Source organism: Cyphomyrmex costatus, unplaced genomic scaffold (genome assembly GCF_001594065.2).
Source record: "Cyphomyrmex costatus isolate MS0001 unplaced genomic scaffold, Ccosl1.0 scaffold29, whole genome shotgun sequence".
Taxonomy (NCBI): domain Eukaryota; kingdom Metazoa; phylum Arthropoda; class Insecta; order Hymenoptera; family Formicidae; genus Cyphomyrmex; species Cyphomyrmex costatus.
The window spans coordinates 1,767,190-1,786,578 of record NW_017277017.1 but is presented as its reverse complement, the minus strand read 5'-3'; the positions used below and the strand labels follow the sequence as shown (position 1 = coordinate 1,786,578).

Genomic DNA, 19,389 nt, shown 5'->3' with positions numbered 1-19,389 from the left:
TTGCTGGACCAATGAGCATCTTAAGGTTGATTTATACTGGCCGTAAACTGTTAACTTATGCCGTAATCTGTAAAAATTGACCAATCACAGTCGAATGAGAGGGGAATTATCGATTATAATTGGTCAATTTTTACAGATTACAGCATAAGTTAACAGATTACGGCCAGTATAATCCAACCTTAATATTAATCAATATGGCAACTTTATGCTGGATGCTTATTAGTTCAACAGTTTTATGTTATGCTCATGTTCTATTAATGCATTTCATGTGCGATAAGCTTAAAGACCCAAGACACAATGCGAGGGAATAGCGATAGCGATAAGTTTCAACCTATCAAAAATGTGTATTCCGGTGTATTCGATTTCTGATAAGTTGAAACTTAAGGGCTACGCAGAATAAAAGGAACAGGGAACAGAGAACAGAGAATAAGAATTTCAACCTATTAGAAATCATATACTGTGGAATAAACAGTGTGTATTCCATAGTACATGATTTCTGATAGGTTGAAATTCTTATTCTCTGTTCTCTATTCCCTGTTCCTTTTATTCGGTGCAGCCCCTATCGCTATCTGTCATGAAAAAGTACCTTAACGCGGAACGAGAGCAGAACCAATAACGAGCATTCCGTGTTTCTAGAGAATCTCGTGATTGGTTCTACTCTCGTTCCGCGTTACGCTATTTCGCTGCATGGGTTTGCACCCTGAGGGAGGGTTCACACCTTGACGGAAAAACGGAAAGCGGAAAAGCAGTAGCCAATCAGGTAGTTAACTTTCTGTTAGTTTTGTACTATTTACTACCAGAGCGAGTTCTAATCGGTTATCTGCTCTTCCGCTTTCCGCTTTTCCGTCAAGGTGTGAACCCGGCCTGAGGATAGTTGGAGGAGTCTCGGATGTGATTGGCTAAGCTTACCTCGTTAAAGAGGACCAGGGCCAATTAAAGGCTGCTTTCCAGCTACGACACAAGTAGACACTGTGTAACACAGTGAATCATTGCATCCCTGCTGTTTGCCTGCGTTAAACGAGGATGAAACGATTCTCTGTGTTACACAGTGTCTGATTCTGTCCTTGCTGGAAAGCACCCAAATTTAGAAGAAGTATGTATAGAGCTCGCAGCTTAGTGCAATTGGTGCAATTCAAGAAGAAGAGAGGATGCACATGTGCACTTGAAGGAGAAGCAGAAGACAAATATTATCAATGTAAAGGGTGTATCTAAAAAAAACCGAAAAAATAGATTCTTGGACACGCATCGAAATCTGAGGCTGCGAAATCTTGAAAAAGAATCAGATCTGATTGTCAAATTGGATCAACAGGTCATCGTTGAGCATGGCCTTGCTACGACGGATCAAGCCAGCCTACAGACTCTTCGATGAAAGTGTTGCTGTCTTTCCGCGTAGAGGTAACGCTGTTTCATCTTTCAGAACATTCAACTCTTCGATCGTGTTCGCGAGACAACAACAAAAACCAGAGAGCAATAACAAAGTGAAGGACAATAACGACAGTCAGTTTGGCGGTGTCAAGAGCCTGTCGATTGACGAGGCGACAATTAGGAGGCTCGAGAGGCTAGCACTGGTCGGCTTCGAGTACAAACAGAGTAAACGGGTGCTAGAGGAAGCGATAGCTTTCGCCGAGCGGTTGCGGACAGCTCACATCGACGAGACGGTACATCCGATGTACAGCACCCTGGAGAACAATTGCATTTATCTGCGAGACGACGTGGTGCGACACGACGTCAATCGGCGCGAGATACTAAGTAACGCTGTGGTGTTAGAAGAGGAATACTTTGTTGCGCCGCTGGTGGCGAGCAAGAAGAAAGAAAGTGAGTCTACACAATGAGTCTGGAAGCTATACTAAAAACTGTCGGGTCGTGCTTCCTCAATCTATCTGAACGGATGTTCGTATATGGACCCCAAGGCAAGCTGCTGCTGAAAAACCTTGAGGAACACTGGTTCTCTCACTGTGTCACAATGCCACATTATAACGTGTTCCCATGTGATACAATTACGGATACATTGCAGCAACTGCGGAGCAACTCAATGGATGACATGTTACCATTTGCACTTGCCACACTGGGTACATCCAAGAGCATATGGAACGAATCCCTATTGTCAGTGGGTAAAGTACTGTCCCACAAAATCGCCAAGATTAATGTATTTGTTGAAGCGTCGGATTCAAAAAGTCTGCTGCACAAGAAGCAAAGAGAACGCAAAGTATGGTGGCGTAAACTTGCCCAGCATCCCTCAAGATTTGTACTCGCAGAGGCAAAGAAGACGAGGAATCTTGATGTAACGGAGATAGAGGCACAGTTTCCTTTTGGAAATATCATCGTGGAAACAATCACTTATTATCCCAGCGTACGCAAGTTATATCCTCAGGTATAATGAATTCTTATTAAAATGTTGGTAGCATTATGAAAAATAGAGAGAGAATTGTTTAAATGGGATATTTATTTACAGACTGAAAATAAAGATAATGTTATGGATGTGCATATGGTCGAGCATATCGCTTCCATGGATTGGGGCTGCTTGGCGTTACTCTGTGACAGTCATATGCTGGATAAATCAACTAGAGCCTACGTTCATCCTAAGTTATGCCCATATAAAATCACGTTCCATATAGAGAAACAGGAGAATAAGACTGATTCAGATATAGAAGACTTGAATCGCTTTGTGCTATACTTAAATAATATGCTTAGAACGAGAGGGATCTCTACCATATTGACGAATACAGAACAAATCATAGAAATGTGTCTAATACCATACGTCGTGTCAGTAGATAAGACTAGTCTTAAGAATGGCATTGTACATGTAAAAAATCGATCAACTACTCTTAGTGAGGCAGTTCACATTACTAACTTAGTAAAGTATATTAGAGAAACAACAATCTAAATCGAACAGTAATAAGATTTTTTTATATGTAAAGTAAATTTAAGTTTACAATGTTAGTATAACATAAAAATAAAGAATATAAAAAATATAATATCAAATTTTTTAGAACTCATGAATCCTACTTCAACGATTCTTGTAAACAAAGAGATGAATAATCTTACAGTTTAAGCGACATGGTGTGGTACAAATTATTTCGAAGAAATTAATTCTCCTGTTTTTATGTAAATGTGGAAATTATGTCTAAAGTAAGAAGTTCATTGTCAATATAATATAAAAGTAGTCAAGAGGTAAAACAGGATAAGTCATTTAAATGCAAATTGACAATTATTGTCTATTGTCAATTTTTGTATTACGTCAATTAATTAATTATTTGGTGATTAAACTTGAATTTTTTATTGGTTGTGTTTCTCACCATGTATGGTCCTATAAGATTTAATATCTTTTTAAATATTGAATTTCTTATAATGAAATGTGTGAAAACAGGAGCATCTTAACGTATTCGTCTAATTCTATTGAGTGCAAGTGTTACAATGATGACAGACGGACTCTAAGGGTAAAATCAGACTATGCATTGAAGATTGAGATTAAAAGCAGAAAATTGAAGAAGCACTACAGGATAGAAACACCTACTATAATAGATTACAGAATGCAATTCAATTAACAAAATATTGAAAAGAAACTAAATGATTTTTTAAAGAATTTGCTTAATAAAGATCTCATTACAAAAAAAGTTTACCTTTCACTACTTTCCAGTGACTCCAATTTACCTAAAATTTATGAATTATCAAAAATTCACAAAAAAAACCATTCCATACAGAATCATAATTTCCTCCGTTAACACAGCCTTATATCTTATAGCTGTCTTTTTACATTCTATGATTGCCTCTAGTACAGAGACAAATCCACGACAAACACACAACAACAGTTTTAAAGCTTTCAAATCATTAAATGGCACTGATATAGAAAATTCTGTTTTACTTTCACTCAACGTTATTTCTATGTTCGAATAGTATGAATATTCGTCTGGATCTTGCAATCAACAGCATTGAAAAAAGATGGCCTTTAATTTCAACTAAAACCAATATTATTTCAGACGATGATTTAGTTGAAATTAAAAAATTTATTTTTACTTTAATATCTTTTTTTCTTTCAACAACAAAATTTACAAACAAATTTTTAGGACACCTATGAGGTCCTCTTTGTTGCTGACTTTAGCTGAAATTGTTTTGCGAGATTTAGAGTAGAAAGCTTTAGATAAATTTAATTTAAATCCTACAATTTATCAGCGATACATTGATGACATCATTATTACTGCGCTAAGAGATCATATTAACAACATTCTCACGTTTTTAACAGCTTCCATAACAGGGTACAATTCACATTAGAAATTGAAAATGTCAGAGATGTTTAAATTTTTTAGATCTATTATTGAAGGTTGAGAATAATAAAATAATTATTGATTGGTTTCACAAAAAAACTTTCTCCGGTAGATAAGATCAATCTTTTTCAACCTCTGAGACAGAACTGTCCTTCTTTCTCATCATAAATTTAATTTAAAAAATATTTAATTTGTTATAAACATCCTCCTAAACAATTGCTATCTCTAATTTTTAATTGCATAAATAAAAGGATTAAAAAAATTATACATGAGAAATTAAACACACAGAATGTTGACAATGTGATCTCAGAAAATAGAAACAATAAAAAACTTTTTGTGATACTTTATATACCCAAAGTTTCATATTCTGTTACTTCATTTTTTAACAAATCAGTCTTCACAATTGATTACAGAATTTTAAATACATTAAGTTCCTTTATTAAAGTATACAAAGACAAACTTAACAAATTTCAAAGCCAGAAGTCGTCTATCAAATCAATTGTCAAGATTGTACTGCGTCTTATGAAGGACAAACGAAAAGACAACTCAAGACCCGTATAAATGGACATAGAAATAAAGCAAAGTTTTTCCAGACTCTCCGTCATCTCTGACAATAGATTAAATTATGATCACAATTGATTGGAAAAGAGTCTTAATCCTAGATATTGAAAAGAATTATCATAAAAGATCTCAGAGATGTTACGCATTAAAAAACAAAACAAAGACATCAACTCTTAAAAAGACACGAATAGTCTGGATGACTCTTATAGTTAATTAAAAAATGTCAAACAAATAAATAAATATCGTTCCGATGCCCTATAAGAGTCTGTCTGCCATCATTGTAAGACTTGTGCTCAGATAGAATCAGACGAATACATAAAGATGCTCTGTTTTCACACATTTTTTGTAAATAAGAAATTCAAGTTTAATCACCAAATAATTAATTAATTGACGTAATACAAAAATTGACAATAGACAATAATTGTCAATTTGCATTTAAATGACTTATCCTGTTTTACCTCTTTTATATTATATTGACAACAATGAATTTCTTACTTTAAACACAATTTTCACATTTACATAAAAACAGGAGAATCAATTTCTTCGAAATAATGTACCACAGCATGTCGCTTACACCGTAAGATTATTCATTTCTATGACTTTGTAACATCTTCAAGAATCGCTGAAGAAGGACCCGTGAGTTCCAAAAAGTTCGATATTATTAATTTTTTAATATTTTATATATTCTTTATATATTTTTTATTTTGATGTTATGTTATATTAACTAATTGTAAACTTAAATTTATTTTATATATAAAAAAATCTTATTACCGCTCAGTTTAGACTGTCATTTCTTTATACTATGCATTGCAAAAAATGAGCGAAATCTAATTAAAGTATATTAATTTGTGTTCTTCTTGAATTACTGTAGCGGTAATTCAACTGGATTTTTTTATCAATGTTTACAAGATATTGCTATCATGTAATTATATTTAATTATTAACTATATTTATTACTGACAGTTACAACGATATAAACACTGTAAATATAAATGAAAATTCTGCTTCTACGTTTTCTCTTTTTTTTATCCCTATTCTGTTTTTAAATTTTAAGATAAATAGCTAACTCAATCTTGTGTGGTAATGTACATTTCTTGAAATGAAGTACGTAAAATAAAATAGTAAAGGCAACTTAGATTTTCTCATCCTATGATAAGGAGACGCAGCACATGGCATCGTACGAGGGACGATGGAAGGAAGGAAGAAAGTTTGTGGAAAGGGGATGCCAGACAATTCATACTTTGTGGAAATGCACATCATTGTGCACATTTCATAAGCCTCCCATGATTGCCCGAATTTATCTCAAATTGGCGATGCCACAGAGACAGTTGAACAATTCTCCGATACAAAAGGATAATACTCTCAAGTGAAGCTAAGCAGGTAGTTGTAGCTTCTTGCCTTTGAGTACTTTGGTAATATAGAGGTAGAAAAAGTCACAATAGAGAACTGTCTGCACCAATCCGGCGACTATAGCGATCAAGTCGTAATGATCTTCGGCGTAGTAGCGGTAGACCCAGTTAAACAGATATAAGCCTCTGTATGATCCCAATGCGAACAAATAATGGCTGGTAATGCTTTCTGCTTCGCCCGTTTTCGATACCAGGAACAATTGCGGTAATATTGCCACTGACTCTAGATAAATGCTGAATGTCCACAAAACCTCGATGAAGGATAGCTCGTGATTGATCAGCAGTGCTAATATAAACGCTGGTAAAATCAGGAACTCGATCCTGAAACAGAAAGTTTCATCATCACATTTGCAATGGAAATACCAATTGAGAAATGTAATTTTAGGTCTGATCATTTTAATTAAACTTGCACTGTTTATCTTTTCTCCTTTTTTTGACTTATCGCCATTTCTACCAATGTAAATTAATTTTAATCTCACAATCAGTTTAACAGTTTTCTTTTCATCTTTTTCAATTCTTAAAACTACAAAAAGATGGAAAGCTAGCTGAAGTGAGATTATAATTACAACTACATTCATAGAAATAAACATCAGGCTTAGTTCCATCAATGTAAAAATACTTTTAATCAATTTAATTTATTGTTTATCTAATTCTCAGAATTAAAGGATAAGAAATTAAACTGAGAATAAATTTAAGTTAATCTTAACATTGGTGAAATTGGATCTTATATCCATTTCTACTAATGTAGATTAACTTTAATTTTGGTCTAACTTACTTTTTATCTTTCTGATTCTGCAAACCAGATAAGAAGTAAATTAAACATAGATTAAAGTTAATCTATACAAGTAGAAATAGACATTAGAAGTAAAATCTGATTTATGGAAGTCATAACTATAGATCTGTTCTTTTTAACTGAACTTGCAATTTTTCCTTTTTCTTTTTAATGTGAAAAGAAAAAGATGAACCATGAAAGAAGTTCAGCTAAAAAGAACAGGCTTTGTTAATTTATAATAAAACTGATAAAGTTGAATACAATGATTTCAACACTTTTATTAAATTCATAATATTATAATAATAATTATATGAACGAAAGCATCGAAATCATTCTCTTGAATTTTAGGATTTTATTGATTACGGTTTCTGTAAATCAGGTTAAAAGAAAGAAATGAACTATGCAAGAAGTCGAACTAAAAAGAACAGGCCTATTGACAGAAATTGTGGAGTCTTACCTGAACGTGTCATGATTATGATCATACGTAGCTTTGAACTTAATGTACATCAAGAAAATTGTGGCGAGAGACGCAGCAATGAATACGATCTTCATGAATGTGTTGTATGCCGAGATGAATGTGGTGAACAGGTCTAAATAACGGGTAGTATAAACAATCGCGAAGAGGATCTGTGATTTGCCGCTAATACCTGCAAACAGTTGAAACATCGATAATCGCTGTTAGTTGAGGGTGAAACGTCAGCAATGTTCGATCGTAACACATTGAACTCATCGCGAACACGAGCGTTCCTGAACAAAACGATTAAGGTGATCCGACTCACCGGCGCAGCTCCGTGTCTTCCATATCTTTAAAAGTAGTATGATAATGGCTAAAAGATGCGATAGATCGCCCAGCAGTCGGAATATATTCATGTTTGCGGTCGCGGGGATGTGACTTTACGTAGAAAAACCCGCGGGGGAAGATAAAGAGCCAGCTCGTAGCTCGCTCGACAGCGGCACACAAATATGACGTGGCTCTGGCTGTGGTTACAGCAGATGGCCGACCCCCCGGAATCAGGTTGAGTACTCCGATCCCGATGTTGACATCGAATCATAAGGAGAGCGAGAGACATCTAGAGAGGGAACTTGCGGTGCATCGTGTGATTTTTTTGCCATGTCGAATTGGCGAATCTAAGGAGCCTACAGACCAGAGCGGCGCAGCGGTGAAGCGGCGAGCGATAGCCAATGAGAGCCATGCTCTGGTCTGTAGGCTCCTTTAATGATTCTGTGATTGGAGATCCGCTAATCTGCTTACGCATGAACCGCTCCACGGGATATTAAGGATAAAATTGTGTGACAAAATTGTAGTTATAAGTGACTGTAGTTGTAAGAATTAATTAATCACAGTCGACTTATTTTTTCTTATTTGACTGTGATTGGTTAACGCCTATTTTACAATGATCGAAATGCTGGATTCACACTGCATCAGAAAAATCGTATCATCGATACGAAGCAAAATTTTGTTTTCTGATTGGTTGCAGAGTCGTCGTACGACGAAAATCGGATGAGTGTGAAGGCTGCTTTTACATGCAGCGTAACTTGCGTCAGCCAATCAAATTGTCTCAATTAGAATATGGCGTAGGAGTTGATACAATTTGATACGGTTTGATTGGTTGACGCAAGTTACGCTTACACAAGTTAGGATTGATTTATACTGGCCGTAATCTGTAAAAATTGACCAATCACAGTCGAATGAGAGGGGAATAATCGATTATAGTTATACCTTAAGGGTTGGATTATACTGGCTGTAATCTGTTAACTTATGCCGTAATCTGTAAAAATTGACCAATTATAATCGATTATTCCCTTCTCATTCGACTGTGATTGGTTAATTTTTACAGATTACGGCATAAGTTAACAGATTACGGCCAGTATAAATCAACCTTTAAGCGGGGAGCACAGACTTTTGCACAACGCATAAACCATATACATAAAGAATTTGATTGGTCCATTGACTCATGCATAAGAAAATGGACCAATGAAATTCCTTATGCACATGCTTTATGCGTTATGCAAAAGTCTGTGCTCCCCGCTTTACGCTGCATGTAAAAGCAGCCTGAATCCAGCATATGCGCAACAGATTTGCTTCCACAAAAGTGGTGGGGTTCAACGTTTTTCTAACGGTAGAGCCGGTAGAGGGACTGAGAGGTACGTTGCCAGAGCCAGGATGATAAGTGTCGTAGTGGTAGTGTGCTATCTGCGGTGTTGGAAATGGTTGGAAGTTGGAAGTCTTTCGTGTGAGCTCCTGTGAATTGCAGCAAAATGGCGACGTCCGATTCTAAAGCATCTTTACGGACGGTGAAACGCGTCCAATTCGGGATTCTCTCGCCCGACGAGATAGTAAGTAGGCTGTATGATAACTCGTAATACTTTCGAGGCAGAATTGGAACTCCTTCCAGGAATTAAATGGCGCAATTTCATGCAACACACGTACCTACCCATCACATTGATTTCGCGGGATGGAATGTACAAATGTAATTTCTTCGACAGCTTCTACGTCGAAACGTTTCTCTTAGATATCATGGGACTCATGACAATTGATTTTAATACTACCTGTAATATCTGATGCATAAAGAATTAAATTCCGCTTAGAATATTGATGATGTATTAGTGCCTATATATGTATGTTAGGTCTGTCATACTTTTGTAACATTCATTATTGAGAAGTATTATTGAAAATAAAGTTATGGAAAGTATATCAGAGAGGGAAGGAAATATAAATGTAAATGAATATAACTAATTTTATTTATATTTAACATGTATATGTAACTACTTGTATATGTAACTACTTGTTTGCGTTCTGTTGTAAGAAAACTATATGATATGCCAATGAAGATTCTTGATGTATTTGTTTTTTATGTAAAGCTTCCTCAAAATACCAATTACTTTTTAATCTGGTTTTACAATTATTAAATTTGTCAAGCCTGTTGATTGACTGTAGAATACAGAGATCTGTTAATGTTATTATACATTAGGCTTGTTTTTCTTAACTGAATGATTTATCTTTCTCCTTTCTCTTTTTTAAACAAAATAGTAAAATACCTATAAAGATATTAGATTATTAAATATGAAATGTCTTTCATATTGTTATTTTTGTTCATTTTAACAAAGTTAGAGCTACTATTAATATAGTAATACAAAAACTGGGCATTTCATACTTAATGACCTAACAATATCAACTTATTTTTTTTGTATAAAATATATTGGTAGTAGTCGAATGATCTGTTTGATAATTTGATAAATGATTAAAAAAAAGTTGAGATTTCATATAACATCTCGGTTAAATTTAAATTTATTACAAAAAAACATGAATTGTTACACTTTTGTGCAGCGTCGTATGTCAGTCACTGATGGCGGCATACGATTTCCTGAAACTATGGAGGGCGGCCGCCCTAAACTGGGCGGTCTCATGGACCCGAGGCAAGGTGTTATCGACAGAAACTCCAGATGTCAAACTTGTGCTGGTAACATGACTGAATGTCCTGGACATTTTGGTCATATAGATCTAGCCAAACCAGTATTTCATGTGGGATTTATTACAAAAACTATAAAGATATTGAGATGTGTGTGTTTTTACTGTTCCAAACTACTTGTCAACCCTGTAAGTATTTGTTATTCAAGAAATGTTATAGAAATGCTATTTTTATAAAAGATTCCTCTATATCCAGAAGTTTTTGTATTTAATTGACTTATTCACATTCTGTATTTTACTGAAAATTTATAATTGTCGAGATTTAAAATTGATTAAGAAATTGATTTTGAAATAAAATATAAATTATAAAATATAGATTATTAAAATAATAATAATAAATCTTTTATGTCTTCAAAAAGATTGATAATCAGATTATCTTATTGTTATCTTTAAGTGATAAGTTATCTTAAAGATAAAACTAAAGGAACTTTTCAGAACATTAATCCTTTTTTTCTGTTATTTTCAGCATAATCCAAAGATAAAAGAAATCGTGATGAAGACGAAAGGACAGCCGCGGAAGCGACTCGCATTCGTTTATGATCTATGCAAAAGTAAGAACATCTGTGAAGGCGGAGATGAAATGGACATTAACAAGGAGAGCACGGAGAACCAGACACAAATGGATAGAAAACCGGGTCATGGTGGTTGTGGTAGATATCAGCCTAATCTTAGGCGATCTGGTTTGGATGTCACTGCAGAGTGGAAGCACGTAAATGAAGATTCACAAGACAAGAAGATAATTCTCTCGGCCGAAAGGGCCTGGGAGATCTTGAAACACATTAAGGATGAAGAATCTTTTATCTTGGGCATGGACCCGAAATTTGCACGGCCAGATTGGATGATCGTTACCGTACTGCCGGTGCCACCACTGTCTGTTAGACCTGCAGTTATTATGTACGGTTCCGCTAAGAATCAGGACGATCTGACACACAAACTGGCAGACATTATCAAATCAAATAATGAGTTAGTACGAAATGAACAGTCCGGCGCAGCGGCACACGTAATTTCTGAGAATATAAAGATGCTACAGTTTCATGTGGCGACGCTCGTCGACAACGATATGCCTGGTATGCCCCGGGCGATGCAGAAGTCGGGCAAACCGCTTAAAGCGATCAAGGCCCGATTGAAGGGAAAAGAGGGTAGAATTCGTGGGAATTTGATGGGTAAACGTGTGGACTTCTCTGCACGTACTGTTATCACTCCTGATCCCAATTTACGTATTGATCAAGTAGGCGTACCGCGCAGTATAGCCCAAAATCTGACATTCCCTGAGATTGTGACACCCTTCAACATCGATAAAATGCAGGTGCTAGTCAGGCGTGGCAATTCGCAATACCCTGGCGCGAAATACATAGTACGCGACAATGGCGAAAGAATTGATCTGCGTTTCCATCCCAAGTCCTCGGATCTACATCTGCAATGTGGCTACCGAGTGGAACGACATATCCGCGATGGCGATCTCGTGATCTTTAATCGTCAGCCCACTCTACACAAAATGAGTATGATGGGTCATCGTGTTAAGGTGCTTCCATGGAGCACATTCCGCATGAATCTGAGCTGCACATCACCGTACAATGCTGATTTTGATGGGGATGAAATGAATTTACATGTTCCACAGTCGATGGAGACACGCGCGGAGGTTGAAAATATTCATGTGACTCCACGACAGATTATTACCCCACAGGCAAATAAGCCGGTTATGGGAATTGTACAGGATACTCTGACAGCAGTCAGGAAAATGACTAAGCGTGACGTGTTTATCGAGAAGGAGCAAATGATGAATCTACTCATGTTCCTGCCCAGCTGGGATGGCAAGATGCCGCAACCATGTATCCTGAAACCGAAACCGCTGTGGACTGGCAAACAACTGTTCTCTCTCATTATACCAGGTAACGTGAATATGATACGGACGCACAGCACACATCCTGATGAAGAAGATGATGGTCCATATAAGTGGATCTCACCAGGTGATACAAAGGTAATGGTGGAACATGGAGAACTTGTGATGGGCATTCTCTGTAAGAAGACCCTTGGTACTTCGGCCGGTTCTTTGCTTCATATTTGTATGCTCGAACTGGGTCATGAAGTGTGCGGACGCTTTTATGGTAATATCCAAACTGTCATCAACAATTGGCTATTATTGGAGGGTCATTCAATTGGTATTGGTGACACTATTGCCGATCCGCAGACATATTTGGAGATTCAGAAGGCGATCAAGAAGGCCAAAGAGGACGTAATAGAGGTGATTCAAAAGGCACATAACATGGAACTTGAACCTACACCTGGTAACACACTTCGTCAGACTTTCGAGAATCAAGTAAACAGGATACTGAACGACGCTCGAGACAAGACCGGAGGCTCCGCTAAGAAGTCCTTGACAGAATACAATAATTTGAAGGCCATGGTAGTATCAGGTTCAAAGGGTTCCAACATCAACATCTCTCAGGTTATCGCTTGTGTGGGTCAGCAAAACGTTGAAGGTAAGCGGATACCCTTTGGTTTCCGTAAGAGAACGCTGCCACATTTCATCAAGGATGACTATGGACCAGAATCTCGTGGTTTTGTCGAGAATTCGTATCTCGCTGGTCTCACACCTTCAGAATTCTACTTTCACGCAATGGGCGGTCGTGAAGGTCTTATCGATACCGCCGTGAAGACGGCTGAGACTGGTTACATTCAGCGTCGTTTGATAAAGGCTATGGAATCAGTGATGGTGCATTATGATGGTACCGTACGTAATTCCGTCGGTCAATTGATTCAGCTGCGTTATGGAGAGGACGGTCTCTGCGGCGAGACCGTGGAATTCCAGAATCTACCAACAATCAAGGTGAGCAATAAGGCTTTCGAGAAGAAATTCAAGTTCGATCCCACCAATGAGCGATACTTGCGGCGTATATTTAACGAGGACATCGTCCGAGAGATGATGGGTTCCGGTGAAGTGATCTCCGAACTAGAAAGAGAATGGGAACAGTTGAACAGGGATCGTGCTGTACTCCGTGAAATCTTTCCGAGCGGAGAATCCAAAGTTGTACTACCCTGTAATCTGCAGAGGATGATTTGGAATGTGCAGAAGATTTTCCACATCAATAAGCGAGCGCCGACCGATCTCAGTCCAATGAGAGTGATCCAAGGCGTTAAGAATCTTCTAGAAAAGTGTATCATCGTTGCCGGGGATGACAGACTGAGCAAACAAGCGAACGAGAACGCAACATTACTGTTCCAGTGTTTAGTAAGATCGACTTTATGCACCAAGTGCGTCTCCGAGGAGTTTAGGCTGTCCAGTGAGGCCTTCGAATGGTTAATTGGAGAAATCGAGACAAGATTCCAGCAGGCTCAGGTATCACCCGGCGAAATGGTCGGCGCATTGGCGGCGCAGTCTCTCGGCGAGCCTGCCACACAGATGACTTTGAACACTTTTCACTTTGCTGGTGTATCATCGAAAAATGTAACCCTTGGTGTGCCCAGATTGAAAGAAATCATCAACATTAGCAAGAAACCGAAGGCGCCATCACTCACAGTGTTTCTGACGGGCGCTGCCGCGCGTGATGCCGAGAAGGCAAAGAATGTCCTTTGTCGATTAGAACACACGACGTTGAAAAAGGTGACGGCAAATACGGCGATATATTACGATCCAGATCCACAGAACACAGTAATTGCAGAAGATCAGGAGTTCGTCAACGTGTATTACGAGATGCCTGATTTTGATCCTACAAAAATATCGCCGTGGTTGCTGCGAATAGAGCTGGATAGGAAACGAATGACTGACAAGAAGTTAACAATGGAACAGATCGCGGAAAAGATCAACGCTGGTTTTGGTGATGATCTGAACTGCATATTCAATGATGATAACGCCGAAAAGTTGGTACTGCGCATCAGAATAATGAATAGTGACGACAACAAGTTCCAGGACACGGACGAGGAGACTGTAGATAAGATGGAGGACGATATGTTCCTCCGCTGTATCGAAGCCAACATGCTTAGTGATATGACTCTACAGGTACGTTGGAATTTAAAATAACAATGTCAATTATGTTAATTTTTCATGAATTTGTTTAATCACTGTTATTAATTAGCTTAATGTAGTTATAGAGAAAATTATTAAAATTATTTTTATACGTTCTATTAAATGTTTCAGGGTATTGAAGCTATCGGAAAAGTTTACATGCATCTACCACAAACGGATTCTAAAAAACGCATTGTTATCACGGAAACTGGTGAATTCAAGGCCATCGCAGAATGGCTCTTGGAAACCGACGGGACAAGCTTGATGAAAGTATTGAGCGAGAGAGATGTTGATCCCGTACGGACGTTCAGCAATGATATTTGTGAAATATTCCAAGTGCTCGGCATCGAAGCCGTGCGAAAGTCAGTAGAAAAAGAAATGAATGCAGTGTTGCAGTTCTATGGTCTTTATGTCAACTATCGACATCTCGCCTTGCTTTGTGATGTCATGACGGCAAAGGGTCATCTTATGGCGATAACACGTCATGGAATTAATAGACAAGACACCGGTGCTTTAATGAGGTAAACGAGTCTTGCTTTTCATTGGGATTTTTGAGATGTATATATATTCCGTAATAATAGAGAAAAGGTAATCGATCAAAAATTAATAAAAATTTGAATTTCTTTAGGTGTTCCTTCGAAGAAACGGTGGATGTATTGTTGGATGCTGCATCTCACGCAGAGGTAGATCCAATGAGAGGAGTATCCGAAAATATTATAATGGGACAACTTCCCCGAATTGGAACAGGTAACGTACGATATGATGTTTTATAGTACAAGAAATATTACAAATACATTATGAAATTGCATTTTAATTTCTATTTACAAGTCTGTCTTGTGAAGAAATGTAAAGAAAATATTAAGGTTTTTTTTTTTTTTTTTCAGATTAAGTTTATGATCTGCAAAAATTTAAAATAACTATATATATTATAATAATGATAAAATATCAATGATTTTATGTTGTATGTTTAGGATGCTTTGATCTGTTACTGGACGCGGAGAAATGTAAGTCTGGTATCGAAATTCCTATGGCAGTTGGGGCAGGTATGATGGGAACAGCAGGAATGTTTTTCGGCAGCGTAACTGGCATGTCCAGTATGAGCCCTCAAATGACTCCTTGGATGGGAGCTACTCCTGGTTATGGCGCGTCGAATATGTCGCCAGGTAAGTGATATATATAATTTCAAAATAAAAATCTGCGAAATGTGCATTAAACATTATTAACAATTATTCTCTTTTATTTTACAGCTTTGAGCAGCGGTATGACGCCAGGTGGTGCATGTTTCTCGCCATCGGGAGCATCAGACGCATCCGGCTTATCGCCAGCATACTCTGCTTATTCACCGCAGCCGGGAAGTCCCGGTAGTCCAGGTCCAAGTATGAGTCCATTCCCAATGTCACCTGCTGGTGCGGCATCACCTAGTTATTCTCCAACGTCGCCAGCGTATTTACCTACATCGCCTAGCATGACACCGTCGAGTCCGAATTATTCACCTACAAGTCCAACTTATTCACCGACCAGTCCAAATTATTCACCGACATCGCCAAGCTATTCTCCGACAAGTCCGAGTTATTCGCCAACTTCACCGAGTTATTCGCCAACAAGTCCAAGTTATTCGCCCACATCTCCAAGTTATTCGCCAACGAGTCCGAGTTACTCCCCTACTTCGCCAAGCTATTCACCGACCAGTCCGAGTTATTCGCCTACGTCACCGAGTTATTCGCCAACTTCGCCGAGTTACTCGCCAACGAGCCCGAGTTATTCCCCAACATCGCCGAGTTATTCCCCAACAAGTCCAAGTTACTCGCCCACGAGTCCAAGCTATTCGCCTACGAGTCCAAGTTACTCGCCAACGTCGCCGAGCTATTCACCAAGTTCGCCCAACTACACACCTGCTTCACCCTCGTATTCGCCCACTTCACCCAGTTATTCACCAAGCTCGCCGCAATACTCGCCCGCGAGTCCGAGTTATTCTCCGAGCAGTCCCAAATATTCACCGACGAGCCCAAGTTATTCCCCTACCTCACCATCGTTCGCCGGTACATCGCCGCAATACACACCTGCGAGTCCCACATACTCGCCAACCAGCCCGACATATTCACCTACAAGTCCGTCGTATTCACCGAGTTCGCCACAGCATACTACATCTGGTAGCACAAGATATTCACCCAGTAGTCCAAACTATTCGCCTACCAGTCCAACATATTCGCCCACAAGTCCACAGTACTCGCCATCAAGCACCAAATATTCGCCTACAAGTCCTACCTACACTCCTACAAGCCCGAGTTATTCCCCGACGAGTCCGACGTACTCGCCGCCCGTACCCGGATACTCGCCCACGAGTCCCACATACTCGCCAGCGTCACCCGCTTACGAGACGGACGACTAATTTTAAGTTTTTTTTTTTTCGTAAATTATATTTAGATACTTATTTTTTTAAATAAGTTAATTATAAGCCCGATCATTGTAATTATCGTGATTACACATAGTTACAAATAAACTTGACGTACATGTTTGTTAAAATATTTCTTATGTAACCTGTTTGGTACTGAATAAGTTAAATATAACATGATACTTATTCATCATGTCAAAAATTCAAAAGGAAAAGTAAGAAAAAATTAAAAAGAAAATAATTATCAATTAAAAATGTATAACCGATAATTTTTCGGCTGTTAATTACAATTGACATATAGTGCGCAGATTACGATGCGCTTTCGCCACTCGTACCAGGAAGGTTGTGACAAATATAATGACAAGAGTGAAGTACACGTTATCGGAAACTGAAGTACATGTTACGGAAAGTTTGAGTGTTATAAGCGAGTATGTTAAGTCGTATGTTATAAGCATATACATATGTAAAAGTATCTTAGGGACCAGGGAATTTTGTAAGTCAACAAATCGATAAAACCAATGAACTATTGAACGAGGATTATATTGATGTAAGAAATGCGTAAAAATTCAAGATCATTTGTATATGCGTCTTTATTACAACTAGTATTACGATTATTGTCGTAGAGATATATCTTTAGCAAGCTGCACGATATCAAGGCTATATTTTATCAATATTTAATTTATTGAATGGATATTGAGATCTGTGATTTTATTAGAAGCATGTAAAAGTGAAAATTTTAATTTATTAAAGTGAAACTGTTGCTGTTATCCATCATTAATATATTTTTGTTTATCTTATTACAACAATGATCATTTTTATTTGCCCGGAGTATATCAATACACACACACAGTGTTAAAGTTTCTCACAAATAAATTCAAAGATACATATATAGAAAAAAATTAATAAAATCACTGACAATATTTTAAAGTACATTGTAAAGTAGATAGATGAGGATACAAAGCTTTTAAAAAAAAATCTATATCGAGTTAATAAGAAAATGTGAATGATGTAAGTTCCCAGTCGCCTAAAAGTAATATAACATCTATGTGTTATAAAATTTCATACTCAATAATATAAATATAATAACTATTTCACGATGGTTATACAGAATGTTTGAGAATATTGTAATAGCGACACAGTAACAATTGTTGTAGTAACATCATTTTTTAAGTTTAATGCTGAAGATGATTCAAACTGAAGTCGAAACGTACAAATTTATGTATTATTTGTTAAAATTATTTTCCACAATATAAACAACCTGCGGATGACTTATATGGCCTTATATATTACATTATTCTTTTTTATTTTATTAATTAAATTTTATTATTAATTAAGTTTTATTGTATTAATTAAAGGAATCTAAATTTATGAATTTAATTAATTATTATAAATATATAATAATATATATGATATTGCATAACAGTTATACATTTAGGTCAATTGGATAGATTTCTCACTCTTAGAAGTCCATTCTTTTAAGTTTTCGCATAAATTGTTGAGTCTGAAATCCATGGGATAGAACAAGGAAAACAGTTATACATCAATGAAAGTAAAATTGTATAGATGTTATGTTACTTTTAGTTAGTCTCGGTTAAGTGATATATAGTTATTTGATACTTTAACACATGATTTTATTGACAAATCGTTTTAAAAATAAATAGTTGTGATTTCAAGAACAGCAACCCCTATAAGTATTAGTCAAAGTAAAACATAGTATTTCAAGCTCTATATTCCTCTATTGTTTAGTTTGCTCCATCGACAGCTTGCTAAATACGAAAGTCATATACATTGTAGGTCTTCCTACGGCTCTCCCATTCCAGCTAAGTCACTCGTGTTCGATATCGGTATCGGATTACCTTTGTGCTGTGGTGCGGTGCGCACCGTGGTGAAAACCGGTCCAGATTCTTACTACGAACATCGTGTGCCCTAGTACCGCGGCATTACGAGTGAACAACATGAATCCTGCAAGTGCAACATCATGGAAAAACGGAAATTCGGGGCTGTCATTGCTCTTTGCCACTTTGTGCATTATTGATATTTTCGGCGTATTCCCGATTATTGCATTACCACGATCGATCGTCCAGTGCGGTGAGATCTCACTGCAATTTTTTATCAGGATAAGAGAAGTTTCTGATAGGCGGTTACATAAAATGTTTTACAAAAAAATCAAACATCTTGAAAAATCTAATTTTTCCTAATGAATTTGAAATATTAAGAGATTCGTATGAGAAACTCTTTGTAACAAAAAAGAGGTTTGATTGATTGCAACAAGTGTTTATAACAATATATATTTGTGATGACGTTATATGGAGCGATAAGTTAATTTTAATTAATAAAGAATATCGTGTAATACTTATTGTTTCTTGTGTTGATCCAGCAATAAAAGCACCAGCATAAATTGTTTGTTTATTAATATTCCCTTATATTTCGTTTTATTTGTATTGATGAATCATGATATCCTTAAATTAAAAAATTATATTAGATATATATACACACATACACGCATATATATATATATATAT

At 37.0% G+C, this 19,389-nt stretch overlaps 5 protein-coding genes across 6 annotated transcripts in view; 4 read left to right on the top strand and 1 right to left on the bottom strand.

Annotated features, from left to right (window-relative positions):
• The first annotated feature begins 1,250 nt into the window (after positions 1 to 1,250).
• GatC (glutamyl-tRNA(Gln) amidotransferase subunit C, mitochondrial) lies at positions 1,251 to 1,832 on the top strand. Its single transcript, XM_018541516.1, has one exon. The coding sequence runs from the start codon at positions 1,323 to 1,325 to the stop codon at positions 1,830 to 1,832; it is 510 nt and encodes a 169-aa protein (XP_018397018.1). The 5' UTR covers positions 1,251 to 1,322.
• DNApol-gamma35 (DNA polymerase subunit gamma-2, mitochondrial) lies at positions 1,814 to 2,885 on the top strand. Its single transcript, XM_018541515.1, has 2 exons — positions 1,814 to 2,371; positions 2,453 to 2,885. Exons 1-2 carry the CDS (start codon positions 1,829 to 1,831, stop codon positions 2,882 to 2,884), a joined length of 975 nt encoding a protein of 324 aa, XP_018397017.1. The 5' UTR covers positions 1,814 to 1,828; the 3' UTR covers position 2,885.
• A 3,080-nt stretch (positions 2,886 to 5,965) lies between these two features.
• KdelR (ER lumen protein-retaining receptor) lies at positions 5,966 to 8,018 on the bottom strand. The gene is made up of 3 exons (XM_018541514.1): positions 7,783 to 8,018; positions 7,461 to 7,650; positions 5,966 to 6,552 (listed from the first exon to the last, which is right to left on the bottom strand). Exons 1-3 carry the CDS (start codon positions 7,871 to 7,873, stop codon positions 6,195 to 6,197), a joined length of 639 nt encoding a protein of 212 aa, XP_018397016.1. The 5' UTR covers positions 7,874 to 8,018; the 3' UTR covers positions 5,966 to 6,194.
• Positions 8,019 to 9,262: 1,244 nt separating this feature from the next.
• On the top strand, positions 9,263 to 16,929 carry RpII215 (RNA polymerase II subunit RpII215). Of its 2 annotated transcripts, none has more exons than XM_018541559.1 (7): positions 9,263 to 9,340; positions 10,332 to 10,601; positions 10,939 to 14,469; positions 14,608 to 14,996; positions 15,104 to 15,222; positions 15,447 to 15,638; positions 15,723 to 16,929. In XM_018541559.1, the coding sequence occupies exons 1-7, from the start codon at positions 9,263 to 9,265 to the stop codon at positions 16,862 to 16,864; spliced, it is 5,721 nt and encodes a 1,906-aa protein (XP_018397061.1). In that variant the 3' UTR covers positions 16,865 to 16,929. The 2 variants fall into 2 exon arrangements, with proteins under 2 accessions (XP_018397061.1, XP_018397063.1); XM_018541561.1 differs by having other exon boundaries at positions 15,447 to 15,630; positions 15,730 to 16,864.
• A 192-nt stretch (positions 16,930 to 17,121) lies between these two features.
• Positions 17,122 to 19,389, top strand: part of mah (solute carrier family member mahogany) — a 7,307-nt gene continuing 5,039 nt past the window's right edge. Inside the window, 3 exon segments of the mRNA XM_018541458.1 lie at positions 17,122 to 17,282; positions 18,614 to 18,788; positions 18,790 to 18,955. Coding sequence (XP_018396960.1) covers positions 17,182 to 17,282; positions 18,614 to 18,788; positions 18,790 to 18,955 — 442 coding nt within the window. The 5' untranslated portion in view covers positions 17,122 to 17,181.

Excerpts from the sequence above, each read along its gene's own strand:
- GatC (XM_018541516.1), top strand. The coding sequence starts at position 1,323 with ATGGCCTTGCTACGACGGATCAAGCCAGCCTACAGACTCTTCGATGAA.
- DNApol-gamma35 (XM_018541515.1), top strand. The coding sequence starts at position 1,829 with ATGAGTCTGGAAGCTATACTAAAAACTGTCGGGTCGTGCTTCCTCAAT. Across the intron at positions 2,372-2,452 it reads TACGCAAGTTATATCCTCAG|ACTGAAAATAAAGATAATGT; the intron begins GTATAATGAATT and ends ATTTATTTACAG.
- RpII215 (XM_018541559.1), top strand. The coding sequence starts at position 9,263 with ATGGCGACGTCCGATTCTAAAGCATCTTTACGGACGGTGAAACGCGTC. Across the intron at positions 9,341-10,331 it reads TTCTCTCGCCCGACGAGATA|CGTCGTATGTCAGTCACTGA; the intron begins GTAAGTAGGCTG and ends ACTTTTGTGCAG. Across the intron at positions 10,602-10,938 it reads CCAAACTACTTGTCAACCCT|CATAATCCAAAGATAAAAGA; the intron begins GTAAGTATTTGT and ends TGTTATTTTCAG.
- KdelR (XM_018541514.1), bottom strand. The coding sequence starts at position 7,873 with ATGAATATATTCCGACTGCTGGGCGATCTATCGCATCTTTTAGCCATT. Across the intron at positions 7,651-7,782 it reads GAAGACACGGAGCTGCGCCG|GTATTAGCGGCAAATCACAG; the intron begins GTGAGTCGGATC and ends AACTGTTTGCAG. Across the intron at positions 6,553-7,460 it reads CATAATCATGACACGTTCAG|GATCGAGTTCCTGATTTTAC; the intron begins GTAAGACTCCAC and ends TTTCTGTTTCAG.